General features: G+C 47.0%; 1 protein-coding gene and 1 long non-coding RNA gene across 3 annotated transcripts; both read left to right on the top strand.

The window, feature by feature from the left end:
- The first annotated feature begins 238 nt into the window (after window positions 1-238).
- Window positions 239-2,145, top strand: LOC307221822. The gene is made up of 2 exons (XR_013841553.1): window positions 239-1,153; window positions 1,431-2,145. It is a non-coding gene; the product is annotated as an uncharacterized lncRNA (long non-coding RNA).
- Window positions 2,146-7,300: 5,155 nt separating this feature from the next.
- LOC307221501 (heat shock cognate 71 kDa protein-like) lies at window positions 7,301-27,173 on the top strand. 2 transcript variants are annotated; one of them, XM_079986031.1, is made up of 9 exons: window positions 7,301-7,458; window positions 12,952-13,161; window positions 13,852-14,057; window positions 15,651-15,803; window positions 18,469-19,024; window positions 22,217-22,419; window positions 22,683-22,881; window positions 24,207-24,439; window positions 26,727-27,173. In XM_079986031.1, exons 2-9 carry the CDS (start codon window positions 12,957-12,959, stop codon window positions 26,916-26,918), a joined length of 1,947 nt encoding a protein of 648 aa, XP_079842157.1. In that variant the 5' UTR covers window positions 7,301-7,458; window positions 12,952-12,956; the 3' UTR covers window positions 26,919-27,173. The 2 variants fall into 2 exon arrangements, with proteins under 2 accessions (XP_079842157.1, XP_079842156.1); XM_079986030.1 differs by lacking the exon at window positions 7,301-7,458 and adding an exon at window positions 7,484-7,589.
- Window positions 27,174-27,996: the final 823 nt, after the last annotated feature.

The raw sequence follows: 27,996 nt of genomic DNA, 5'->3' as shown, positions 1-27,996 counted from the left end.
CACACTTCACATAAACTGGGCAGGGGACGGGGGTGATGTGTTCCCCTAGCCCTGATAACTCTCTGATTCAGAATATTCCCGAAAGCTCTCCAGTGATCTCCCAACCATTAGCTCCCATTCAGAAACATCCACTGAACATCCTGGACATCATTCTTTTGTCCAAACTGCTGACTCTGAGAGCAGGCACTGCTGAAGCAAGATCTTCGAGATAGCAACCCTACATCATCATCCATGTGGGACCTGCAAAAAATAAAATAAAAATGTTGCAGTGAATTTCCGCCTTCTAATACAATTACCAAAGCAAGAGTATACGAGGCCCTGCTTAGCTTCATAAATGTGCTAAATGTTTTATTACTGCACCACATGTCCACTTCCACCATACCATTCCAGCACACAAGTTTTGTTTTTATTTTCGGATTCTTCAGAGTCTGCATTTTCTGTTTAATCACCAGAGTTCACTATTAGAAGGAGTTCTTACAGCACCATCCTCTCTGTATGCAGTACAAAGCGTATAACAAACAACCACCAGAAAAGAGAGCCATTTCCTGTCTTTATATGAGTTTAAAGTCAGACTTTTGGCAGCATGGAATAACAGAGGAAGAGGCAACCAAAATGCACATAGGTATAAATGCAGCTACATGGATTCAAGATTATTTTCAGCTGGGATTACGTGAGCGTTGAGGATTAATGGCCAGGTTAATAATTACTTTTAAGGGAATGGCAAGTATTGATAAGGGATCTTAAAGAGAACAGTGAGCACACATGAAGATCAACACCCACAGAATTCAATATGCATTTGCGCAAATGTGTGTAATGAAACGTGGAAACGTGCTTCTTCTCACGGCACATAAAACTATGGAACTCACTCCCACTGGAGAGGCAGGGATGGCCACCGACTCAGGTGGTTTTGTTGTAACCCAGAAATTACAACAGCTTTAAAAGAAGATTAGGCAAACCAATGAAGAAGGAGATCTATCAATGGCTGCTAATAATGATGGCTAAGCTCCTGCCTCCACGGTGGAGGCAGTATTATATGTGTGTGTGTGTTTAATAGATTGTGTGTGCATGATTGTTTGGAGTTTCTTTCTATGCTTTTAACTGTTTTTATTTCATCCGCAAGCCCCCTTGAGACCCTGCGAGGGAAAATAGCTGGGTGGGTGTTCTTTCATTTGGGAGGTGGGGTTGCTTTAAATTGGTTTTTAAATGCTAGGTGTTGATTTGGATTTTTGCATTCGCATTTGTTGTTCAGGGCTTTTGTTGAGGAGTGCATTTTGTTTAGTTTGCATACATGAGCATTGTTTGTTGTAATGATAGTTATGTATGTTGCGTTTTTGCATTGTAACTTTGTGCTGAGACTTATGGGTATAGGGCAGTATACAAATTTAATAAATAATAACAAATAAGTATTATTATTATTTTATTTTATTAAGTTTGAAACCACAGGAGCGGAAAGGTGCTCTTGTGCTCAGATCCTGCTTGCACGTTTCCCACAGGCGTCTAGTTCGCCCCCCTGTGAGAGCAGGGATCCGATTATGCTCCGACTTCTGTAAGGTAGGAAGGGTTTTTGTGCAACACTATTTACGGAGCCAATAATAAAGCTCGCTCACTTCCGGGAATGCCTGTCTTTGAGCTGCAGGGGGTCTTGCCCCCCCCCCACAAGTTAGATCCTCGCGTTGCTTCAGCGCAGCCCTCCCCCCCCGCGAGAAAGGCCTATACTAGGCCCCAAAGCCTCTCTTTTTCCTAGTTCTGCCGTCTCCATGGTTACCAGGCCTCGCGTAGGGGAGGGGGAGCAGCGGGTAAAGCAGAGCGGGGAAGGTAAGGAGAAGCTACGTGACGAGCGTCTCATATCTCCCGCTGGGCGTGGCCCGGGGAAAAGTCTGGAACTTCGTTTCGATTGGAGGATGAGGCGCCGCCTCTTTGTTTCCCTATTGGTTGTTGCGCGCTGACGGGCAGCTCGAAGTTCAGTGAAGCTGTTGGTAATTCTATGTTGGGCTTTGCATATCCGAAAGCCGCTGGAAATTTTGCGTTGAAGACTTTGGTCTTTCAACAAGTGTTTCTAAAGTGGAGGTTTTCATTCCAGCAGTCGATATCCATTGGATTTGAAATTGATTTTATGTATTCCAGTCATTTTAATTGTGTGTTGTTGTTTTTTTAAAAAAGAACCCAGTTACGCTTGTTTTCATTTTCTAAATACGTATGCAAGTGTTTTATATGTGTTTTTATTTTATTGTTAGATTGCTTCAAAATGCTTTGTAGGTCACGGTTCAGAAATGAAATCATTCTTCTTCTTTGGATCTTCTTTTGGTGAATTTCTTGTAGGTAATGTTCCACAATCTCAGGGCTCTGTAGCAGCAAGAAAAACAAGAAAAAAACCACACTCTCCAAAAACTATTATACAGTATAGCACTCACAATTAATAGTTGCTTCTAGATCTCAGCGTGTGCAAAGGTGCATACTGGGAAAAGATGCCCCCTTAAGTTTCCCAAGCCCATAATGTAAACAGTTTTAGGCAAAGTACCTTGAACTTTTCCAGGAAACAAACCTGGAGCGTTTTTTTGTTTTGTTTTTTACCCCACTCTTCAACCAAAAAGGCTCCCAGAGTGACTTGCATCCAATCAAGACAAGACAACCCCTCCCCTTAGGTTTACAATTAAAAAGAAAAACATGACACACAAGGGAAAGGGCACAGGGAGGGAAGAGGAAAATCAAAACTCAGGCACAGTTGCTCTTATATTGACCAACTGGCACAGTTCAGCGGCAGGAGTTGCTTGATGGCAGTGGCTTCCCCCAGATGTTAGCTGTGGGCAACTCAGTGGTATAACCACGTACACGTGGCTTCTGCTGCTGTGTGTATTATAAACCTTGTGTATGTACAGAGAACACATTCCTATATCCTCTCAAGTTGCACAATTTGCAATTGCAGCGTAGAAAATCCGAGCAAGGCTCATGAACCGAATATCAGTGGTTTGTAAAGGCAAAGGCAAATCTGAGCAAATTAGATCCATGAATAATCTCAGGAGGTTTTAATGCATATTTTTTAAAAATTGCATTTTAAACAGGGAGCTTACTTATTCTTCCTTTGTGTCTGCACTGCTAGCATTTTACTGTATTTCCAGTAGCCTGCAGGCTGCAAGTGATAGAAATTCACCGAAAAAGGAAACAGTTGACAACCTTTTAAACTGGTTCTTCTCCCCTGGTGCACACCAAAGAAATTGCGGAGTTTTTTCCTGACCTGCAGATGAGAAAAGCTTCACCAGTTTAATCTCTGTTTGCTGCATTGCTATTTCTAAGTACACAACGGCATGGCCAGTCAGAAATGTAGGCACCTTTATTTCTCTTCCCGCCCCCATGAATGCACTGATAACAGGAGTTTGGCTGCAACTTGACAAATGAACACACTTTTGTCTCTGCTGTTAAAAGGCAAGATACGGATCCAGCATGTTCTCTGTGGTGTCACCCCTCTTGGCTGCCAGTTTCATATACTGAGAGGGCAGCCCCCTTGGACTTCAGAAGGCGAATGGTGTTGGTTTACGCCAGCAGAGAAGGTCAGGGAGAGGTGAAACAAGGCCACTTGGCTTTACTGGGCATTTCCTGGTCCAGGCGTCATCATTCGGCCATTTAGGAAAGATTACCAGCCTGAGCTCCAACCTACGTGTGACATTATTCAAGCATGCTTCATCTGACATCTGCTGTTATTTTGGAAAAACAACAACACGCTTGCAAGGCCCTGCTCAAAAATGTGTGCTCCCAGTTCTGCTGCTTTATTTATTTATAATTACAGTTATGGGGTGCTAGAGGAGGGGGAGGGCTAGGGGGACACGTCACGCTCCTTCTGGGGTAGTTTGGCCACTTTTGGTCTCTACCAAAAAGCCAGTATGGTGTACTGTAGTGGTTAAGAGCAGTAGTTTCATAATCTGGTGAACCGGGTTCGCGTCTCCGCTCCTCCACGTGCAGCTGCTGGGTGACCTTGGGCCAGTCACACTTCTCTGAAGTCTGTCAGCCCCACTCACCTCACAGAGTGTTTGTTGTGGGGGAGGAAGGGAAAGGAGAATGTTAGCCGCTTTGAGACTCCTTCGGGTAGTGATAAAGCGGGATATCAAATCCAAACTCTTCTTCTTCTACCCAGCACTCAGCTCTCAGCTGTAGCTCCTAGAAGCCATAAGCATTAGACTTCCCCTAGATGGACGCAGGTGGCGCTGTGGGTTAAAGCCTCAGCGCCTAGGGCTTGCCAATCGAAAGGTCGGCGGTTCGAATCCCTGCGGCGGGGTGCGCTCCCGCTGCTCGGTCCCAGCGCCTGCCAACCTAGCAGTTCGAAAGCACCTCCGGGTGCAAGTAGATAAATAGGGACCGCTTACCAGCGGTAAACGGCGTTTCCGTGTGCGGCTCTGGCTCGCCAGAGCAGCGATGTCACGCTGGCCACGTGACCCGGAAGTGTCTCCGGACAGCGCTGGCTCCTGGCCTCTTAAGTGAGATGGGCGCACAACCCCAGAGTCTGTCAAGACTGGCCCGTACGGGCAGGGGTACCTTTACCTTTACCTTTAGATGAGGCTCATCAACCTGGGAAGGGAGCCCACCTAGAAGAAGGAAAACTGCTCCTAAACCTCCACTTCTTTGTGGCATATTTTCGGAAGAATAAAAAGCTAAGCAGTAAACCGTACACAAATCCAGAGTGGAGTCTCTAAGGCAGTTGGGTGGCACCTTCTGCTCTTCCGGCAACTCCTGCAGCCAAGCATGGTGTCACAACAACATTGCAAGGTTGGTTAGGCTGAGAGATTTCAACTTGCACTCAGTGGGCTTTATGGCTGAATGGGAAATTTGAACCTTGGCCTTCCAGACCTTTAGTCTGACACCTGACACACTGGCTGCAACTGCTATTTGCTCACTCCTGGCTGCTTCCTAGTGGGATGGTGAGGAATGGCAGCCAGGTAAGGGGGTACAGTGGTACCTCGGGTTAAGAACTTAATTCGTTCTGGAGGTCTGTTCTTAACCTGAAACTGTTCTTAACCTGAAGTACCACTTTAGCTAATGGGGCCTCCCGCTGCACCACTGCTGCGCGATTTCCGTTCTCATCCTGAAGCAAAGTTCTTAACCCGAGGTACTATTTCTGGGTTAGTGGAGTCTGTAACCTGAAGCATCTGTAACCCGAGGTACCACTGAACAGTGGTACCTCTAGTTACAAACTTAATTCGTTCCAGAGGTCCGTTCTTAACCGGAAACTGTTCTTAATTAGAGGCCTGCTTTTGCTAATGGGGCCTCTTGCTGCCGCCGTGCCGCTGGCACATGATTTCCGTTCTCATCCTGGGGCAAAGTTCTCAACTTGAGGTAATTCTTCCAGATTAGCGGAGTTTGTAACCTGAGGCGTTTGCAACCTGAGGCGTTTTTAACTTGAAGTACCACTGTAGTTTTCAGCAGATGACTAGTGCAGGCCCCCAGTCTGGATCAGGAGTGCATTCTGGATTGGGGCCCTGTGAATGGGTTTCTCCCACCCCTTCAAAATAAAAACAGGCAGGTTAAGCACGCTTGTTTATAAAGCCCATGAAAAAGGTTAGCTGTAGTTTTTCTCTTAAATATGATCAGCCTGGAAGCAAAATATCAAAATATACTGAGGGTCTTTTCTTTTAAGTGAAACACCCCTGAGATAAGAGGCAAAAATCAAAATGGTGCAGCCCTGGAATCTGAAGCAACTGCTTCTTAATACAACCGAGTCTAGGAAAGATGTTGTTTTTAACCTAAGAGTGGGAAAATACAGACTGAGATACACGATGGTAATCAAAGTTCAAATTATGGTCCTTGAGGGTGGCTGTGTTTTTCCGCTTGAGAGTCATGTACCTAGTCTTAATAGACACTGCAGTCTAAAGAAAAATGTTAGAGCTGATGGAGCCTGTGATGTGCATTTAACAGGAAAACAGATACAGAGGGCGTTAAAGAGAAACACAGTCCATCCCATTTTTCACCAAATGTCTACCACTGCCACACAAAACTGGCACTTTCCTAAAAAATAAGAAGGCGGAGTACAGCACATAGGGGATAAGATCAACAAAAGAGCCATAAAAACATTAGCTGTGATTCTGGCATTGTAGGGGGTTGGACTAGATGACCTTTGGAGTCACTTCCAACTCTACAATTCTGTGATCCAGTCATTTAAAACATAATTAAATACTGTCTGGTTATAAGAGGGAGGGCAGCAGAAATCATGTTGTAAAGGCCTGTCTCAACAACAAAAGTTTTCTGAAGGAAGGGAGGGATGTTTCCTGCTGAATATCTACTGGCAGGGAGTTCCACAGGGCAGGGTCTGCCACTCTTAAGCCTCTGTCCTGACTTGAAGGCCAGCCAAACTTCAGGGGCATGGAGAACTCAATAATGAAGTGCCCGGATGATGTTCATCCACTACAATAGTCACATATCACTTGACTTGGCTGGCACACTGAGCAGGAGATTTCTGAGATTCCTGCATCGCAGGGGGTTGGACTAGATGACCCTCGTGGTCCCTTCCCACTCTGCAATTTTGGCTGGGTGGCTTTGGGTCAGTCACGGTCTCTTAGCTTAACCTACGTCACAGCATTGTTTGCGAGGATAAAACATGGAGGTGAAAAATCCATATATGCAGTCTTGAAGGAAAGGTGGGATATAAATCAAATTAATAAATATTAGCAAAGGGGTGGAGCAGAGAGGAAGGAAGAGGCCATCTTCCCCTAATGCTTCATATGCTTAGGTATGCTATTTTGGTCAAGCACTCTGCATATGCTCAGAGGTGCTTTTTCACACCCGTACAAATTATGCCCTGGTGATGCAGATTCTTGCTTCTGCAACACCCTTCAGAGAGTTGAGAAGCAAACATTGCAGCCCCCTAACACACACAAAACCAACCCTAACTTTGGCCATAAGCTCTCCAGGTGGTCTTCTATACCGATCCTCAATCTTTCTCCTGTCCCACACCTGCCCTTCTCCCTAAAAATAACCTCGCACCCCAACTGCAAAATTAGAAACTGAACTCATAGCTCCAACGGGAAACTTTTTATTTATGGAGCGCCGGGTGTCACTCCGGGTTGCCGTGTAAACGGGGCGGGTGGGTGCGCGAAACCGGATCCGCCCCTCCCTCGGCTTCTTGAAAGTTCCACTCCCGCGCCGAGACAGCTGGAGCCTGGCCCAGCCCCTTTCCTCTTTGACAGACAAGCCAAGCCGGGCCCGGATTGGACAGATTCGCAGCCAAGTCGAGAAGCTTCTGCAAAGTGTCATCGCCCTTAAACGGGGTGGGGGAAGAGAAAAATGCACTAGCGCGCGCAATAAGAGGGGCGGGGAGGGCGGTCTGCATATAAAGCCTGGGAGTAGCAGGCGGGCGCGCGCGTGCCGACGCTCTCCAGTTGTTTGCAGCTGCGGCGCACTTTCAATATAGATAGCAAATTTTCCAATTGTTATTTCCAGTTGCTGTCAGAAGAAAAGGGCTGCATCTTGCATAAGGTATATATGGCTCTATTGCAGATTGTTTATGTGCATGCATGGGTGGGAGCAGAAGTTTGGCGTCTCTCAACAACTGCGCACTTTTCCCGCGTTTGCAGCCAGGCGTCTGGGGCGGGCTCCCTCGGATTCCAGTAAGGATCGCGGGGGATCCTCGCAGGAGGGATCCCCAAGCGCGGGTCGTTCCTGTGGATTGCACCGCGCGAAAGCGAAGAGGCTGCGTGCATTCGGACTGCTGCTGTTCCGTTGTGGAGCGGATGGGTTCATTTCCAGTGCAAGAGTGCCCCTGAGCATAGTGCAGAGTGGCTTTGCTGCACCGCGGCGTAAAACACGGGTTTGGTTCTAGGGCTTGACCTGAGCTTCGCCGTTGGTCGCGTTTGGAAACGAGTCGCTGGAATTTGGGGGCCAGCCAGCACCCCAAATTGGGGAGGGGCGACGAACGCATCTTTCGCCACTTTTTTGTGTGCGCTAATTTGGAATGGGCTGCGGAAGTTACGATCCTGTTTGCCTTTTTCTTATGGACTTTGCAGACGCTTTATTTACAGGATCCTTATCGTGTTCCAACTTAGAACTTGCTCTCATTGAACAATCTGCAAAGCTTGCTCCCTTGCAAACGCAGCTCGGGTTTTATTTCTAGCTTGTTCCTAAACGCAATCCTATACCGTATATGCAGTTTTAATTTAGGAGTGGCCGCTGTTGAAGGCTCGCTTCAGATGTGCAGGACCGGCTTGTGCGACTGCAAATCCTCTTAGGATCGCGCAGTTACGTTTTCTGGCACTTAATGCAAGCAGGCGTGCCTGGAATTTAGGATTTATAGCTAATTCAGCGCAAAGTAGCGCTGAGCCCGGACGCCTGGGTTCTGCTTTCGTTGGCGAGTACCAGAACGCCATCGTTGGATGTTGAGGCATTCAGTTTGGAGCAACTTAAATAGGTGGATATTTGCCATCTCTAAATATAAGCGCCCACTATAGCTTCACCGTGGAAAATTACAGGCAGACAACACCCGTTACTTGCAGTTCTCTGGGCAGCTTCCATTGAACTGACTGGTGACTATTTTGCAAGGTTTAACTCCTTGCACCGTCTGGTGGTATTGCTACTAATAACAATAACTAACAACCCACCATCCCAGAATCCATTTGGGTGGTTTGGAATCTTTAAAATAAATAAAGTATGGATTGATTCATATCTTTTTCTGTCTAATTGGTTCTTCAAAAGAGCACTGGACTGTGTTAAAGGTAAAGGTAAAGGTACCCCTGCCCATACGGGCCAGTCTTGACAGACTCTGGGGTTGTGCGCCCATCTCACTTAAGAGGCCAGGGGCCAGTGCTGTCCGGAGACACTTCCGGGTCACGTGGCCAGCGTGACAAAGCTGCATCTGGCGAGCCAGAGCCGCACACGGAAACGCCGTTTACCTTCCCGCTGGTAAGCGGTCCCTATTTATCTACTTGCACCCGGAGGTGCTTTCGAACTGCTAGGTTGGCAGGCGCTGGGACCGAGCAGCGGGAGCGCACCCCGCCGCAGGGATTCGAACCGCCGACCTTTCGATCGGCAAGCCCTAGGCGCTGAGGCTTTACCCCACAGCGCCACCTGCGTCCCCTACTGGACTGTGTTGTTTCCCCCCAAAAGAGTAATAAAGAGTTTAAAATAGGTGTGTACTTATGAATAACATCTGCCTGTAGACAGCTGTACATCTTAGATTGCCCTGGGAGTAGATTCTTAACAATTCACGTTAGAACTGAAGCGGATTTTTTTTTTTTTAAAAAAAAAAAAAATAGCAGTTGCCAACTGATGGCTGGGAGAACTGTTCCTGTTCATTTAAAGGCAACAGGATTCAGTTAGGTGAAGTTTCCTGCAACAAGTGCAATCAGTATTTTGAATACTTGCATATGACAACTTCATTTGCAAAGGGCAATATCCAACTTACTGCGTAGTGCGAATCATGCCTACTCAGCAGTAAGCCCTATTGATTTCTGTGTAGTTTGCTCCCAGGTAAACAGGGTTTAAGGTTTGCTGCCAAGTTGCTTAAGCCCATTGATTTCAGTGTATGATTAAAGCTGGCTATTGCTTAGATCAGTGTTTCCCAACCTTGGGTCTCCAGCTGTTTTTGGACTACAAATCCCATCATCCCTAGCTAGCAAGACCAGTGGTCAGGGATGATGGGAACTGTAGTCCAAAAAAAGCTGGAGACCCAAGGTTGGGAAACACTGGCTTAGATGGTAGCTTAATTTGAATGAATTCAGAGTGCATGACAAGCGCACATAAAACCTCTTGGAAGGGACTTGAAAGGGGTGGAGTGTTTGGTTTCCTCAGGTGCCTGTCTGACTTTGCCTTCTTTGGGGTTGCAGGGGTGGGTGGGGCGTAGAGCCTGGTAGGATAGCTCCCCCTCCCCACAAAAATAATAATGGAGCCAATGGAAACTGGCTGCCCAGGAGGTGTGAACACGTGCCTTTTTTCTGGAAGGGAGATGGGAGTCGGTGCTCCATCCCATCCTCCAATTAAGTGTGGTTAGAGTAGTTTTTCCTCTACTCTTCTGGGGATATTCCTAGGCTTGGCTGGGTGCCCAGAAGACTGCATCTGCAAACATTGGCTGTTCATGTGTCCTAACTACTGCTTTGGAACAATCCGCGCTTGGAATAGAGCAAGGGAACACGTTTCTGTGCCTCAAGAGCATAAAAGCATAAGTTTCTGGTGTTCAAAAGAAGCGTCAAATGGTGGGACGTAGGTGTGTGCCTCCTTCGACCTGGCAGAAATATTTTATGTAAAATAACATAGGGCCTTGTTTCAGGAGCTTAGCATATACAGCAAGAGGTTGTTGTCCCGTGTGCATGGTTTCCCATTCAGTACTGATTTTTAAGAGCTGTGCAGAAGGCCCTGGGTTCAATCTCTAGCACCTGTAGGTAAGACTTGGAAGGACTCCCATTTTGAAACCCTGGAGAGCTGCTGCCAACCAATGCAGACAGATTGGCACTCAATGGTCAGGAGAAAGGCAGCGTCTCGCGTTCCTCTGGAGAGTGATTTGGTTGAGATTACTGGGTCACCTTGTAGCTGGTTGGACATTTGAACCTGGATTTCCTCAGGCCTAGCTCTGTCACTCCAAACCAGGGGTTGGGGACACCTGCGGCCCTCCGCAAGTATCATGGGACTACAACTCCCATCAGCTCCGAAGAAGATGGGAGTTGTAGTCCTGCTGCATCTGGGGGGGCCACAGGTTCCCCATCCTTTCCCTAAACGCTGCCTGCCACCTGTGGTTCTGAGGCACAGATCTACTGACAGAAAAGGACACACACACATACCCCTGAAAGAAAACCCAGATGTCTGGAGGCGGATGAGACTTAAATGAGGGGAACACACTCTTAACTATGCCCAGAGGCACTCCACGTTGTTCCCTAAACTGGAAATTGCTCCAAAATAGATTGGAACACTGCTGAAGCCCTGACACTTTTGCCTCTCTATGTATTTAGTGTCTTGAGTGAGGGGGATGGAAAAGTTAGCACCATAGCTGTCAAGGTTTCCCTTTTTAAAAGGGAAATTCCCTTATTCCGAATAGGATTCCTCGCAATAAAAGGGAAAAGTTGACAGCTATGGTTAGCACTCCAGGGGTTGGTTTTCATTTTTTTTTAAAAAAAAAAAAGCTCCAGGAAAGGAAGGGAAGTCTAGTGGGGATGTTTTTTTTCCAGAGGGTGGTCCTGGGAGCAGAGGCTTTCTTGGGGAGCGAGAAGGAAGGAGGGTTTCTGAGCTCCTTCGCCTGTTGCGGTTTCTTGGCTTGGCTCACTGCAGCCGTCTTCTGCTCCTCCGCAGTCTGGGAGCCCTCTCTGTAGCAGAGTTCTCGAAAAATCTTTACAGGCTAAGGAGGGAGAGCGCACAGCATGGCGCGAGACTCTTGCAAAGTCCAGCCGCCCAGCCCCAAACGGCTGTCTCCACCCCCACCCCACCCCGCCTTAACGACCTGGGGCAGAGTTGGCCACTGGTGTGTGTAGTTTTTTTTTATATAATCTGATCTTGAGCAACAGCTGTGCCCTTCAGACTGCCAGCAGCCCTGCCAAGCATGCCCTGAAGCCGAGAATAGGACCTAGTACTGTTTTGCTTAACTACTGCCCATTCTTGGACCCCCACACCATGACTTTTGAACGCGGGGCTTAATCTGAAAGCAGATCCTTCTTGGCTGCAGCCAAGTCCCAGTGTTTCTTACCTTGCCCTCCCGTAGGAGCTGCTAGGAGTGGTGCTGGGGGGGGGAGGCACCTCAAATCTCCTGCTCTGTTTTTCATTTGCAGCTGAGATTGCTTCTCCCTACTGCTCTTTGTAACCACGTGCCATCTTCGCTCTCTCTGTTTAGAAGCCAGCTTGTCTGGCAGTTGGTGCTCTTCCACTTCTGGGGCTGCACTGTGCATTGGCAAGCCGGCTACAGAGTGCCCCTGAGCATGTGCAGAGCACTCTGCAAGGTCTAGTCATCTGCATCTTGGAAGCTCGCAAGCTTTTTTCCCCTTTAGCCCTAAATAGCTTTATCAGTTGGTTGAGCATGAGACTCTTTATCTCCGGGTCGTGGGTTCGAGCCCCATGTTGGGCAAAAGGTTCCTGCATTTCAGGGGGTTAGACTAGATGACCCTCGTGGTCCCTTCCAACTCTGATTCTGTGAAATAGATCTGCTGCCAGATTTCTGATTTTCCAGCTCACGTGGCTCTGGGGTTCTTCCCATACTGCTTCCAGCATGTGCTGTGCTAGAAGCAGTACAGGAAGTGCCAATGCTATAACGAACTGTAACCTCTGAATTTTTGGTGTGGCGACTTCCCTTTAAGCTCTCATAAGACGCTTGCCACACACTGAAGCAATTTCAGTTTCGTGAGCACGGCAGTACAAAAAGTAATGTTGGCGATGATCATATTCTTTTGGGCATGGAAAGTTGCCCATTACCTTGTTCTTTATTAATAGGGACGCTTTTTGGTATTTTATTCTAAAGATCCACCAGGATACTCGGAAGTTCCTCAGTCTTCCAACCCGTAGCAATGGATCCAATGCAGTGTGATTTCTCAGGTTTGCATTCTGCAAAAAGCGATCTCGCATCAGACTCTTGCTGGGATTTTAAGCCAGCCCATTAACGCCAATCTCCCTGCGTCATCCTGCTCTCCCTACTTGGGAGCTGAAGGATCCTAATGCTTTGGGGGGAGTAGGGAGAGGAGGAAATTGTGGCATAATGACTCCTGCAAGCATGTCCAAGACTCTTGCACGTGAACAGCGGTAGCCGGTTTGCATTGTGGTCCCCTGGAAAGATTTTGTTGGATTATGTCTGGGTTAAATTTTCCCCAGAGCCTTGTCTAGTGCGTTCCCCAAAGCTTCTAGCAGGGAGCCGCAGCCAACGCAGATGTTTTGCACACATGGCGGGATCCTTGCTCTAACAGATGCTGCTGAACTCCAATACACTTTTCTGTATGTTTAAGCAATTAATGGGCTGTTGTCTCTTCTTGCATTGACGTCACCGGTGTGTCACCTTCTCCCTTGCAGCCAAAATGTCCAAGGGTCCAGCTGTTGGCATTGATTTGGGGACCACCTACTCCTGTGTGGGCGTCTTCCAGCATGGCAAGGTGGAGATCATCGCCAACGACCAGGGCAACCGCACCACCCCCAGCTATGTGGCCTTCACGGACACAGAGCGCCTTATCGGCGATGCCGCCAAGAACCAAGTGGCCATGAATCCCACCAACACCGTCTTCGGTAAGAACTGGCCGCCAGGCCTTGTCACACCATCCGGAGGGGTGATAAGCTCCATCCGAGGGCTGAGGGACCCCGCTGCATCCTTCCAAAGAGGTCCTTTGGGAGGAAGAGGAGGAGGAGGATAATAAATTTATTACTTATACCCTGCCCATCTGGCCGAGCTTCCCCAGCCACTCTGGCGGCTCCCAACAGAATATTAAAACACAATAAAACATGAAACATTAAAAACTTCCCTAAACGGGGCTGAATTCAGATGTCTTCTAAAAGTCAAATAGTTGTTTATTTCCTTGACATCTGAAGGGAGGGCGTTCCACCACTACTGAGAAAGCCCTCTGCCTGTTTCCCTGTAACTTCACTTCTCGCAGTGAAGGAACCGCCAGAAGGCCCTCAGAGCTGGACCTCAGTTTCCGGGCTGAACGATGCAGGTGGAGACGCTCTTTCAGGTATACTGGGCCAAGGTCAATTAGAGCTTTAAAGGTTAGCACCAACACTTTGAATTGTGCTCGGAAAATTTACATTTCTTGCTTTGCCCAGTTTTTCCCCTGCTGGCATGGAGAGCCTGGAAGGGGAACGTGGATTAAGTGCATGTGAATAATTGAGCTCTTGAGTTACTCATCTCTTAGCTCCCTGAGGGAAGCTGTTATTCCTCAGAGGCTCTCATTACTGTTTCCCTGCCTCTCCTCTTCCCAGATGCCAAGCGCCTTATCGGCCGCCGTTTTGATGATCCCGTGGTCCACTCAGACATGAAACACTGGCCCTTCCAGGTCATCAACGACGGGGGTCGTCCCAAGGTGCAGGTGGAGTACAAAGGGGAGACAAAGTCCTTCTACGCCGAGGAGATCTCATCGATGGTTCTCACCAAGATGAAGGAAATTGCAGAGGCCTACCTGGGCAAGGTGGGCAGCGTGAGGGATGTTGACCCCAACTGCAGTGAAGGATTATTACTGCTTATGCCAGTGGGGTGGTTGAACCTTTGGCTTGTGGGCAAATTTGGGCTTGCCAGAGGGTTCCAGTTCATAGAATCATAGAACTGTAGAGTTGGAAGGCATAATGAGAGTCCTCTAGACCAACCCCCTGCAATGCAGAAATCTCAGCTAAAGCATCCATGACAGATGGGCACCCAGCCTCTGCTTAAAAACCCCCAAGGAAGGAGAGTCCATCACTTCTTGTAGGAGTCTGTTCCCCTGTCGAACAGTTCTTACTGTCAGAAAGTTCTTTCTGGTGTTTAGTCGGAATCTCCTTGTTCGTAACTCGAAGCCATTGGTTCGAGTCCTACCCTCCAGAGCTGGAGAAAAGAAGCTTACAAGTGTCAACAAGTTCACCCAGATGGGCAAGGAGTAGGGTTCAATCCTGCTGGGAATGTGGAGGAAACCCCTGCAGCCAGCAGGACTGAAAACTCCTCTCACCAGCTTGGTCAGTGGGGGGTTCAGTCTTCTTAATGCCAGATTATTTTTATAAAGCTTTTTTTAAAAAATAGTAATAATGTAAAATGAAAAGTTTGGAAAAGTAAGCTCCGTAATCAAAGTTACGAAACATCAGATCAGTACAGAGGTGGTGTTTTCCAAATAGATGTAGAATGGGTAATATAGAAACACGAGAGCAAAACACATCATGAAAGCCAAATTCCACAATGTAGTGGGAGAAGAGTGTTTTGTGTATCTGAATTTGAAAGGTGATAAATCACCAAAACGGCATAGAAATGTTCAGAATCTTCCTCAGGCATCAGGAGTGTTACCCCGCCGTCTGTTAAAGTTGGTCCTAGGGTGGGAGAAATGAAAAGATTTGGCCCACTGTGCTATTGGTGCCAACCGCAGTTTGTGGAGCCTTGTAAACAAAAGGATAGATCGCTGCCACAAGGAGCATACTGTCTTAAATTCCAGCTGGAAGGGAATGAATTATAAGTGGAAAGGAGTGAAAGTGAGCAGTTGCCTTTTAAAGTACAGTCGTACCTTGGAAGACGAACGGAAAACGTTCCGGAGGTCCGTTCAACATCCAAAATGTTCAGAAACCAAAGGGCGGCTTCTGATTGGCTGCAGGAAGCTCCTGCAGCCAATCGCAAGCCCCATCAGATGTTTGGCTTCCAAAAATAGTTCGCAAACCGGAACAGTCACTTCCAGGTTTGTGGCATTCGGGAGCCAAAACGTTCAAGAACTAAACTGTTTGAAAACCGAGGTACAACTGTACTTTGGTTTTGTTATGACTGGGGAGCAATGGTGACAGGAAGCTCTGGTCTATATATTAGACCAGCAGCTGCTCTCCAGAATTCCAGTACACTGGTTCTGGGTCTTTTTGGCAGTTCTCCGAATTGATTCTGGGCCTTTTACATACAAAAAGCTTGGAATGTGGAGTGGGAGAAGCAAAGGACTATGAGGCGAATTTGAATTCCCCCTTTATTTTCTCTACCTTCCACACAATACCCACCACCAACAACACAAAGGGGGCAAGAGCAGTCCTCTAATTCCCATTCTTTCTCCCTCTTTCCGCCACAGACTATTGCCAATGCCGTCATTACAGTCCCGGCCTACTTCAACGACTCCCAGCGACAAGCCACTAAGGACGCTGGCACCATCTCGGGCCTCAACGTCCTCCGCATCATCAACGAGCCCACGGCAGCTGCCATAGCATATGGCCTGGACAAAAAGGTCAGGAGGGGTTTCATTGCCCCCCCCCCCAATGTTGCTGGTTTGGACTAAGCCCAGGACAGTGAATTGCAGGGAGAGGACACAACATTTATGTTTCGTGAGCAGGAAGCCTGTGACCCCTTGGTGTTGGTGGACTACAACTCCTATCGTTCTTGACCCTTGGCCGTGATGTGAGTGGGAGTCCCAACAACAGCTTGGAGGGCCGCAGGTTTCCCTCACTTCTAGGCCAGAAGATCCCAGAAAGTTCTTGGGTCAAATTCATACCTTTAAAGCACTTTCAATTCCCAAAGAATTCTGGGAATTGTAGTTTAAGGGTGCTGACAGGAGACCAACCTATACCCCTCCCAGAACTACAATTCCCGGTGCACTTTTAATCCCTCTTCCCAAGGAACTCTGGGAACTCTAACTCTCTGAGAGAGAGAGTGGGCTCTCCCAAAAACTCTCCTCAACTTCGGCAAACTACAAGTGCCAGAATTATTTGGGGGAAGCCACGACTGTTTTTTTTTTTTAAATGATATTTATTAAAGTTTAACAATAAAAACATACACAAACAAAAAACAAAAAGAAACAAGTATAATTTCCATCCTTATTTTCTTGAACCTAATTTCCCCGACATCCTCACACCTCCCCCTTCTGTATTCCAATTTCATTATCTAATCAGCAAATCCATTCCCTTACTTCCCATATTTTTAAATAATTTTATTCTTTTTCCATAATCAACACCCCTGAAAACCACATAGTTTTTAAACCCATGTCAATTCTAACCTTCATTAATTTTATAATGTTTATTAAGATAGTCTTTAAATTTCTTCCAATCTTCTTCCACTGTCTCTTTCTCCTGGTCTCGGATTCTGCCAGTCATCTCTGCCAGTCCCATGTAGTCTGTCATCTTCATCTGCCATTCTTCCAGAGTGGGTAGATCTGGTGTCTTCCAATACTTTGCAATAAGTATCCTTGCTGCTGTTGTAGCATACATAAAAAACGTTCTGTCCTTCTTTAGCACCACATGGCTAACCATACCCAGGAGAAAGGCCTCTGGTTTCTTCAAGAAGGTATATTTAAATACCTTTTTCATTTCATTATATATCATTTCCCAGAAAGCCTTAATCCTTGGGCATGTCCACCAGAGGTGAAAGAATGTACCTTCATTTTCTTTACATTTCCAACATTTGTTATCTGATAAGTGGTAAATTTTTGCAAGCTTGACTGGGGTCATGTACCACCTATAGATCATTTTCATAATATTCTCTCTCAAGGCATTACACGCTGTTGTTGGGACTCCCACTCACATCACGGCCAAGGGTCAAGAACGATAGGAGTTGTAGTCCACAACCTTTCCCAGTCAGCAAACATAATGTTATGATCAATATCTTGTGCCCACTTAATCATAGCTGACTTAACCGTTTCATCCTGTGTATTCCATTTCAACAGCAAGTTATACATTTTTGACAAATTCTTAGTATTGGGTTCTAACAGTTCTGTTTCTAATTTTGATTTTTCCACCTGAAAGCCAATTTTCCTGTCCAACTTATAAACCTCCATTATTTGATAATAGTGAAGCCAATCTCGCACTTTATCTTTTAGATTCTCAAAACTCTGCAATTTCCACTTGTTATCCTTCTGTTCCAAGATTTCACAATATTTTGGCCATTTAGACTCCGTATTGAGCTTTTTCAATGCCTTTGCCTCCATTGGTGACAGCCACCTTGGAGTTTTGTTCTCCAACAAATCTTTGCATTTAATCCAAACATTATAGAATGCTTTCCTAACAATATGGTTTTTAAAACCTTTATGAGCCTTAACTTTGTCATACCACAGATATGCATGCCACCCAAAAAAATTATTAAAACCTTCCAAATCTAAAATGTCTGTGTTCTCAAGAAGCAGCCATTCTTTTAACCAGCAGAAAGCTGCTGATTAATAATAAAGTTTCAAATCTGGCAGGGCGAATCCCCCCCTTTCCTTTGCGTCAGTTAAAATATTAAATTTTATTCTGGGCTTTTTGCCCTGCCAGATAAACTTAGAAATGTCTTGCTGCCAACCCTTGAAACATTCCATCTTATCCACAATTTGCAATGTTTGGAACAAAAACAACATTCTAGGCAATACATTCATCTTTATAGCTGCTATTCGACCAGACAAAGAAAGCTTCAAATTTGACCAAGTTTCTAAATCTTTTTTCACTTGTTTCCAACATTTCTCATAGTTGTCTTTAAATAAATTCATATTTTTAGCTGTCATATTAATCCCCAAGTATTTTACACTCTTAACCACAGTTAAACCTGTCTCATTCTGAAACCTCTCTTTCTCAATAACTGTTAAATTTTTCTCTAATACCTTAGTTTTTGACTTATTCAGTTTAAATCCTGCCACTTGACCAAATTCTTGAATTAAGCCACGACTGTTTAACGTGGTATCAGAGTGCTTTACATGTTTGATATGAACGTGGTCCTAAGGGCTATCACGAAACTACAGTTCCCAGCAATCTTCTGAGAGAATCCTGACAAAAATCCAAGCTTAGGTCTGCAATTGAGTCCCGTTCTTTGGTTCATGGTTAAGTGGTGGAATTTTTGTTTGTGTGTTTAGTTTTAGTTCAAGGCACTGGAATTCCACCCAAAACAGGCTGCGGTTCTTCTTACATGTTGCTGGTCCATCCTTCCTGTAGGTTGGCGGCGAGCGCAACGTCCTCATCTTCGACTTGGGCGGCGGCACTTTCGACGTCTCCATCCTGACCATCGAGGACGGCATCTTTGAGGTGAAGTCGACGGCCGGCGACACCCACCTGGGCGGCGAGGACTTCGACAATCGTATGGTGAACCACTTTGTGTCGGAGTTCAAGCGCAAGCACAAGAAGGACATCACGGACAACAAGCGGGCGGTCCGGAGGTTGCGCACCGCCTGTGAGCGGGCCAAGCGCACCCTCAGCTCCTCCACCCAGGCCTCCATCGAGATCGACTCCCTCTACGAGGGCATAGACTTCTACACCTCCATCACACGGGCCCGCTTCGAGGAGCTGAACGCCGACCTCTTCCGGGGCACCCTGGAGCCCGTGGAGAAGGCCCTGCGGGACGCCAAGCTGGATAAGTCTCAGGTGCACGACATTGTGCTGGTTGGTGGCTCCACCCGCATCCCCAAGATCCAGAAGCTCCTGCAGGACTTCTTCAATGGCAGGGAGCTCAATAAGAGCATCAACCCTGATGAAGCAGTGGCCTATGGCGCAGGTAAGAGAGCCTTGCCAGAGGTGGTAGGCCTCTGAATGCCGGTTGCTAGGAAACGAGGGTTGCCACATGTCCTGTATATAATGCAGGATTTTCTCATGCTTTGATATAAAATGCTATGTCCTGTATTGATACGGTTCTGTCCCGTATTTCAGGTCTCAGTGCCAAGTTAGGGATCCTTTCCAAATGCACACGTTGGAAAGGATGTGTGAAAGGTTCATGTAGCCCAGAAAGATGGACATGTGTGTGTGTGTGTGTGTGTGTGTGTGTGTGTGTGTGTGTGAGAGAGAGAAATTCCAGAGGGGGCCACCCGGTTAGGCTGCAGTAGATTTTAATGGATTGCTTTGAAGCCACTGCAGCACCAGATGGGGGTGGGGAATCGCCCCCAGCCGCCCTGTCCTGTATTTTGCCAGAACAGAAATGACAGCCTTCTAGGAAACACAAGTGGGGAGAAGCCCGATGGCTAAGTTTTGCCTTCCTCTGTCAGAGACAGAATAATAATTGCTGAAAATGGCGGGAGAGAGTGGGGGTGCTGCTTTTGGGCTTCCCATCTGGCTGCCCCCTCTGAGAACACGATGCTGGACTAGTAGATAAACCTTTTGCCCAGTCCTGCAGGCGGTGCTGCTGATATCAGGGGTTGGTATTCTTAGGTATGTTCCAAGAACCCAGGTCCCTGCAGGGGACCCAGAGGCTCTCCTCTTCCGTAACTGCTGCAGCTTTTCTGAGGCAGCTGGTTTCCATCATCTAACCATCTTAAGTTGCCTCCTGAAAAATGAGAAGAGGGCCCTATGCCAGTTATTGGGGCCTGAGCAGATGCCTGACTTTGCCCGCTAACCCTGATGGATGTATTCTGCCTCAGTTGTTGGTATTCAGTAGCATGCTTGCCTCTCCCAGCTGCTGGAAACCTCAGATGCTGAGAGGTCTGGTATCCTCAGCTTCCTGCTTGGGTTTTCCCCACAGGGCTTTTTTTTCAGCCGGAACTTGCAGGAACTCAGTTCTGGCATCTCTCAGGTGATGTCATTCCAAGACAATGAGGGGTGGGGTGCAGGGTGAGTTCTGGCACCACTTTTTCTAGAAAAACAGCACTGGGTTTCCCATAAGCCTCTGGTTGGTCACTGAGAACAAGATTCTAGGCTAGATGGGCCACTGGGCTGATGCAGCAGCCAAGCTCTTAACGTTCACGCTGGTGCTGGAATTATTGTAAGGGTGAAGCAGTCGATCGGGATTTGTTACTCAACCGACCGCGCTGCATACCAAAGAAAGGGCAATGAAGTATTGAGCAAAGGGTGGGGAACCTTTGTCAATCAAAGAGCTGCATGCCAGTCAAGGGTGGGGCCAGAGGCTTGAGTGGGTGGAGCAACACGTTTAAACTCCTTTATCATTCACAGTCATACCTTGTGTTGCGTCTGCTTCATGTTGTGTCTTTTTGCATTATGTCCCATGGCAACCCGGAAGTACCGGAACAGGTTACTTCCTGGTTCCGCCGCTCATGCATGTGCAGAATCCCGCTATGCGCAGAAGCGCCAAAACTCGCCTGCGCAGATGCAGCGCTTCGAGTTGCGGGCATTTCACGTTACGGACGGGCTCCCATCCGTAACACGAGGTACCACTGTATTAAATCTGTATACCTCCCCTCATCCAAAGATCCTGAGGCGGTTCACAAAATAAAAACGCAAAATACATAACAAACACAAGACCAAACTAATAACCCCCTTTCCACAAAGGATATATAATGGATATATAATGTTAACCAGCTCAACGCCTGGCTGAAGAGAAACGTTTTCACTCGTCACCTTAATATATGTAGTGAAGGTGCCTGGCAGGCCTCCCTGGGGGGAGCATTCCATAAATTGAGCCACCACAGAAAAGGCGGTCCTCCAGACCTCTCACAGGGTCTGGGTTGGTTCATATGGTCCTGAGCCGTGACTACCTGTGATCAGTGGGTGATACTCTAGCCAAGTGGAAGCCAGAGGTTTATTTGCACTCCTGCCAGGAAAGCAAGAAGCGTCAGCAGGGTCCAAGGATACATTTCTTGCCAAGCAGAAATGGGGCCAGCAAAGGCTGTGGCCTGGGCACTGTCCCAAGGACCATATAGATCCCTGGAGGGCCACGTTTCACGCCTGGCTTCTAGGGACACAGTATTCAACGTAATTCTACAAAGCATTAAAAGTCTAGTGTTGATAGTACCGTTTGGGAATGCTGATATAATAGTGTTGGCTTCCACCTGCCCATCAGGACAGAAGCAGGTTGTAATTCTTCTGCTCTTCCATGAGGTGTCCTCATTATATCTTTTTACCACACCCAGCACTACAATAGCCCTTTAAGCTGCCATGGCCTCCCCCAAAGCACCCTGGGGGTTGTAGTTGGTTAAGGGTGTCGTGGAATTCTACTCAGTATTGATCCAGAGTAGAATCCCAATGTACAGTTAGCAGAGTAAAAACTTAAACGTTGCAGGATTCCCAAAAAATAGACCTGAGGCAATTAATGTTTCATCGAGCAGAGCTGTACTGCTATTGAAGGCAAATGAGCATAATAGTCACAAATCAGATACATTCAGTCCATAAGAAATTGAGTTGCAGCAGACTTTACTTTAACTTGCAATAACTTTAACTTGCAATAACTTATAATAAAACTAAAACCTTAATACTCAACATACAGTACTATGTATAGAACACCACGCCAGGAGGAAAGAGAGACAGAAAGTGAAACCCAGGCTCCTCCTGGCCTGTTTTTATAGTCAGCATCACCTTGACAGAAGAGATAACAGAACCAATCTTAAGCCAGTTGTACTCAGCGTCTTTGAAGGAACAACCCAAACCTCACGAACCTTTTGCTTGTTTCTTTCACACAGAGAAAGAACACAGAGAATGCTCTTGAATTAATTAGAATAGGAAAGATCTCTACACACCAGATTGATACTTTTTGCACTAAGAAATGCCAACTGACAAAGGGTGCTAGGAGTTTTTGGGAGATTGCTGCTTCCCTCACAGAGCTACAGTTCTCCAAAGTGGTTTTACAAAATTTCTCTGAGGTTGGAGGAAACTCCAGAGGGCTTTGGAACAGACAGTGGTCACGACTAGAGAGAAACTAGTTGTCTTCTTAAGAGCATAAGACGAGCCTGCTAAATCAGGCCTAAATTCCTGCCTGTTGCCTTGACTGCTCCATCACCACCTGTGTTGCTCTTCTCCCCCACAGCTGTCCAGGCTGCCATCCTCTGTGGGGACAAGTCCGAAAATGTCCAGGACCTGCTACTGCTGGACGTCACGCCTCTGTCCCTGGGAATCGAGACGGCCGGCGGGGTGATGACCGCCCTCATCAAGCGCAACACAACCATCCCCACCAAGCAGACCCAGACTTTCACCACATACTCAGACAACCAGCCTGGGGTGCTCATTCAGGTAAGGGGGGGGGTGACTGTGACCATGGCAAGGGAGCATTATGGGATGTTGGCTGAGCGTTGCATTTAGCAGGCCGAGCATTGCCAAAACAATGGCACAGACTCAGTTGACCGAAGCGAAGGGGGGGTTTGTGTAGTTGCTCGAAGGATGCAGACTGAGTTTCTTGCATGGTGTGGTTGCGTTGGGAGAACCAAGCTTTGCTTTCTAACCTCCTGGTGTTCTCCTTCCTTCCTTCTCAACCCCACCCCACCTTCTGCAAATAGGTATACGAGGGAGAGCGTGCCATGACCAAAGACAATAATTTGCTGGGCAAGTTTGAGCTGACGGGCATCCCCCCTGCTCCTCGCGGCGTCCCCCAGATTGAAGTGACCTTTGACATTGATGCCAATGGCATCCTCAACGTCTCGGCCGTGGACAAGAGCACCGGCAAGGAGAATAAGATCACCATCACCAACGATAAGGGTGAGTACGCTGGCCGAAGGGGGGCGGCACAGCAGCTGTAGGCTCTTGCCCGTCACAACACATCCTTGTGGTTGTTAATCTGGGCACCCAATCAACACCCCAAACATGCCAATGTGCCAACTCTGCTTTGATTCCATTGAAGGTTTGATTTTTTTTTTTTGTTCAGTAGTAGCCCAGTGGAATAGGGAGTGAAGCTCTGCAAATGAATAAACCAAGCGATGCCGTTATTATTTTCAAAATTTCTTTGTCCGAGGGTCACAGCGCAGCTTACCATATCAAAGCACAAAAATGCGTAGCATAGTAACAAACAAACACACACACACACACAAAATTTAGAAGGCCGTAGAGGGTTTCATTAGCCAAAGGGCTGGGAGAAGAGGGAATGTTTTTGCCTGGCGCCTAAATACGTGTGGGAATTAGGAAGTATGGGGGAAGACAGAATGAAGTGCTGCCTGAATGCAGCCAGATTGGTTTCAGATATAATCTGGGGGGTTAAATGTGTTCATCCGCACTTCTCTTTTCCCCAAGATTTCTAGTCACGGGTCTGAGAGGTTCTTTTTGTGTCTTTTTTTCGTCCTGCTGCTTTCCCTGGGAAACCCCCCAGTTTACTGCTGATTTGGAACAAATTTCCACCAGGTTTTCTGGAGATTAAAGAAAAATAACCAACTCAAACCCAGGACTAGAAATCAGGGGAGAATTTATAAAAGAATGGAAACTGTTTATTCAATATTTACAGATAAATTGCAAACAGGTGGAAACATTGGCAGGATTATTGTAACAACCTGCAGTTTCATAAGAGTATATATTTAAAGGCGATAATTAGAGGAGCAAATTAAATGAATTTGGATATGCAGATGTTAAGAAATAAATTTAAGGAACTGCAGAAAGAGGGGGAAGGAAGTCAAACTTTGAAATGTTAAATTGATTGTAAAACTAATGAAATGTATTAACTTGAAAAGTATAAATAAAAACTTTTTTAAAAGAAATCATGGGAGAAACAGAGGTGTGGGTGACCCCTAAGTTTTGTTCCCTGTTCCGCTGGGGGAAATCAATCCTTGATTGGGATCTAGTGAATGTTAGTGTAATGGCTGGATTTTGGCATACAGTACAATGATGTGTCTCTTGTCATCCAGTCACCATCAGTGTATTTGGAGCAGGCATGGGAGCATCTGTGGCCAGATTCCTCTGCCCCAGCTCCTACCATCCCTGAGCATTGGCCATGCTGACTGGGGAGGACAACATGTAGATAACCTGCAGGCAGCCCCCCCCCCAACCTGGCTTAGTACTTTGCCCCTGACCTGTGTGGCTTCTCTCTCGTGCCGCAGGCCGCCTGAGCAAGGAGGAGATTGAGCGCATGGTCCAGGAGGCAGAGCAGTACAAGGCTGAGGACGAGATCCAGAGGGAGAAGATCACGGCCAAGAACTCCCTGGAGTCCCTGGCCTTCAACATGAAGAGCACGGCAGAAGACGAGAAGCTCAAGGACAAGCTGTCCCCGGAGGACAAGCAGAAGATCCTGGACAAGTGCAACGAGGTCATTTCCTGGCTGGACAGAAACCAGGTGAGCTTACAAAGGGAAGCGGGTGTGAGCTGCAGCGGTACTTGTCTCAGAATTTACTTCCTGTTTGGAAAAGAAGCCACAATGAAGCAGGAGGGGGAAGTTAAGGTAAATGGGACTGCATGAGGCACATACTGCAAGCAGTCAAGGAGGTTTGGCTCTTACTTCTACTATGTATTTTGCGGTTTTAATATCGCAGTTTTACATTGTGAACCGCACTGAGATCTGCGGGTGAAGGGCGGTATACACATTTAATAAATAATAACCAAAATGAAGGGATGTGGGTGGCGCTGTGGGTTAAACCACAGAGCCTAGGACTTGCTGATCAGAAGGTCGGTGGTTCGAATCCCTGTGACGGGTTGAGCTCCCGTTGCTCGGTCCCAGGTCCTGCCAACCTAGCAGTTCGAAAGCACGTCAAAGTGCAAGTAGATAAATAGGTACCGCTCCGGCGGGAAGGTAAACGGCGTTTCCGTGCGCTGCTCTGGTTTGCCAGAAGCGGCTTAGTCATGCTGGCCACATGGCTGTATGCCGGCTTCCTTGGCCAATAAAGCGAGATGAGCGCCGCAACCCCAGAGTTGTCTGTGACTGGACCTAATAGTCAGGGGTCCCTTTACCTTTAATCAAAATGATAATGTGAGGTTGAGGAACCTGCAGCACTTTGTATGTTGTGGGAGGTTTTTTTTAGCAGAGGTTGGATGTTTATCTGTCGTGAATGCTGTAGTTGAGAGATTCCTGCATAGCAGGGGGTTGGGCTAAATGGACCTTGGGGTTCCTTCTAAGTCTGTGACACTATGCTTCTATGGCTCCAGCTCCCATTAGATGCCCTTGCCAGATGGGTAACAGTAAGAGGTAATGGGAGCAACTTCTGCAGGGCCACAGTGCTCCCCCATGCCTGCAGTAAAGCAATGTGTGATGGCAGAGAAGGAGGTGTTTGGTCTTTTTTACAGGATTTCAGATCTCCAGTGATAAACAACCTTAGTTGCCTTGGTATAGCACAGCAAACTACAGGCGAGCGAAGCTTTGTTTACTGCTATAGATGCAACATGGCTTCTCTGCAGGTTTTCCTGGGAATTGTAACTTAGGGCTTTTGTTTTCTCTTGTTCCACGGCTCCCCCACAGGGGGAAAGCGCTGTTGAGTGCTCAATCAGAGCAAATGCAATTCGGGTTTCCCCCGGATTCCTGTTTGTTCTGATCTTCCCTTGGAAAAGGAGCAGGGCCAGTGGAAGAATTTCTCAGACCCATGCTTTCTAGGCACAGCACAAGTGGAAGTATGACGTGTCGGTTCCACTTCTGTTGGAACCTTATTGCGGCAATTTGAGTTCGCCTTTGAATCGTGGGTTGTTGTTGTGTTGTTCAGCTGTGTTCCACTAGAGGGCAGCCAAAGCATCCGAGTGATGGAGCATAAGTTTGGCGTAATATAGATCTTCTCCTTTGCAGATTGGCTGAAAAGCCAAATCTAACTTTCCTGAAACCTGGTTTCCTGGGGAGAGTGCTAGCTGCTAAGGAAGGGCAGAGAAATCAGTGTCTCTTCCTACAGGAGCAAAATGCCGAAGCGTAGACCCTTTTGATCTGTCTTCAAGGCTGGAACCGGCTGAGGGTTTTCGTGTGTGTGTGTGTGTGTGTATATACACACAATTTTTGTTAAATTTTCTAAATTACATTTCAAAATACTCATTTAAACAACCTTAAATCAATGACTTCTCTTCTTCTCTTTCGGTGGTTCATTTCTCATGCCATACATCCCTGCATATTTTACATGAACTAAACCATTCAATAATCCATTGAATAATAAGGCTGGCATGCATGCCTTTGGGTATGGGAAGGCAAAAATCTATAAAGGCTTTATGAACCATATTCTAAGGAAGCATTTGTATAGAGTTTGGAAGAAATATAAAAATTTTCTGGAAAGGAAAACACCTCTGTGGCCCTCTCCCATTGAGGCTATTGCAATAAAGAGAGTTAATATGGATAGACAATGGGCAACTTACAGGGAATTGCTACACTTTACAGAAGGGGGGTGGGCTTAATTGAAATCAATAGAAAATGTAAGGAGCCATGTTACAGACCGGTTACAATATCATCAATTATATGAAATGTTTAGAACAGACAGGAAAAATGGTTTTCCCCGGACCAAAGCTCACGATTTGAAAAAGGACTTTTACAAAACAAAAGAAAAACTTACTATCTAAAATGTACAATCTGTTGTTAGAATGGGAAATGAAAGATGAGCTTGTTAAAGTTCAGAATATCCTTAACGGTATCGCACCTCTTCTTTCCTTGTCTCACCCAGATGGCGGAAAAGGATGAATATGAGCACCAACAGAAGGAGCTGCAGAACGTCTGCAACCCCATCATTACCAAGCTGTACCAAGGGGCAGGGGGCATGCCCGGGGGGATGCCGGGTGGGATGCCCGGGGGCTTCCCAGGAGCTGGAGGAGCTGGCGGTGGCTCTTCAGGCCCCACCATCGAAGAGGTGGATTAAGAGCCTTCCTCCTCTTCCTCCGCCCTGCATGGTAATAGGGTGAAATGCAAGCTGGCCTGGATTCTGCTTCACTTTGCCAACTTCTGCCCATGAGCCTCTGCACTTAAATGGAGTTTGCTTGCTCTGTTCTCTCCCCACCACTCCTCCCCATCTGTTTTCTGTAATGGGGTGGGGCATGTCTCCTTACTTACCGCCAAATATGAGACTTCACAGATGGTGTTCACATGAATAAATTATTGCACTTTCATTACCCTGCCGCTTTGGTGCCCGTGTGTTTTGTGTATTTGTGTTTCGTTGTGTACAAATTCACAACGTTCTAGTCCACAATATGTTGCTTGTTAAGGTAGTTGACGTGCCAGTGTTGTTGGGTGACATACTTTTTTTGCCCAAGAACTACAAGTGCAAAACCACAGGGCTTTGTTGGGAGCCAACAATCTGCTGATCGATGCTTGCAAATCCCGCATGGGCCAAGCCAGACTTAACTGGCATCAGGTGTATGGCACAGGGGCATGGCTTGGGGGCAAAGCAGCCTTGCAGGCCCAACACCTGGTTCAGGGGCCTCACGTGGTTAATAGTTGCAGCCCCTGTGGTCAGAGACCATATAACCCATGATGCAGCACGCACAGGTGTGCATGCCTGGCAGCAGTGGCATTCATTCATACTGCTTTTGCTCCTGTCTTTTAATAAGAAAAGCTGGCGTTGGAAGAAACTGGGCTGATGGCCCAGCTAAGTAACCATTGATAGCTTTCTCCATAAATTTCTCATGCCCTCTTTTAAAGCCATTCGAATTTGTGGCCACCATTGCCTCCTTTGGGAACGCGTTCCATAATTTATGTACTGCATGGAAAAGTTAATTTACCTTCCTTGGATGTCCACGGGTTCTAGTATTAATGCGAGAGGGAGAAAATCTCTTCCCTCCTGGAAGATCTGGATCAGCCAATCCGGTGGGAATTCCACTGAGCCACTTTTGCCTACAACAAAAAAAGGTGGGGCCATGTAACTTCTGTGACCTGTGCACGCGATCCCCTCTCATTCTAATAGCTATGTGTAAAGCCAGTATCTGGCACACCCCAAACAC

This window comes from Podarcis cretensis (assembly GCF_951804945.1).
Source record: "Podarcis cretensis genome assembly, chromosome: 8".
NCBI lineage: Eukaryota > Metazoa > Chordata > Lepidosauria > Squamata > Lacertidae > Podarcis > Podarcis cretensis.
This window is presented reverse-complemented; position numbering and strand designations above follow the sequence as displayed.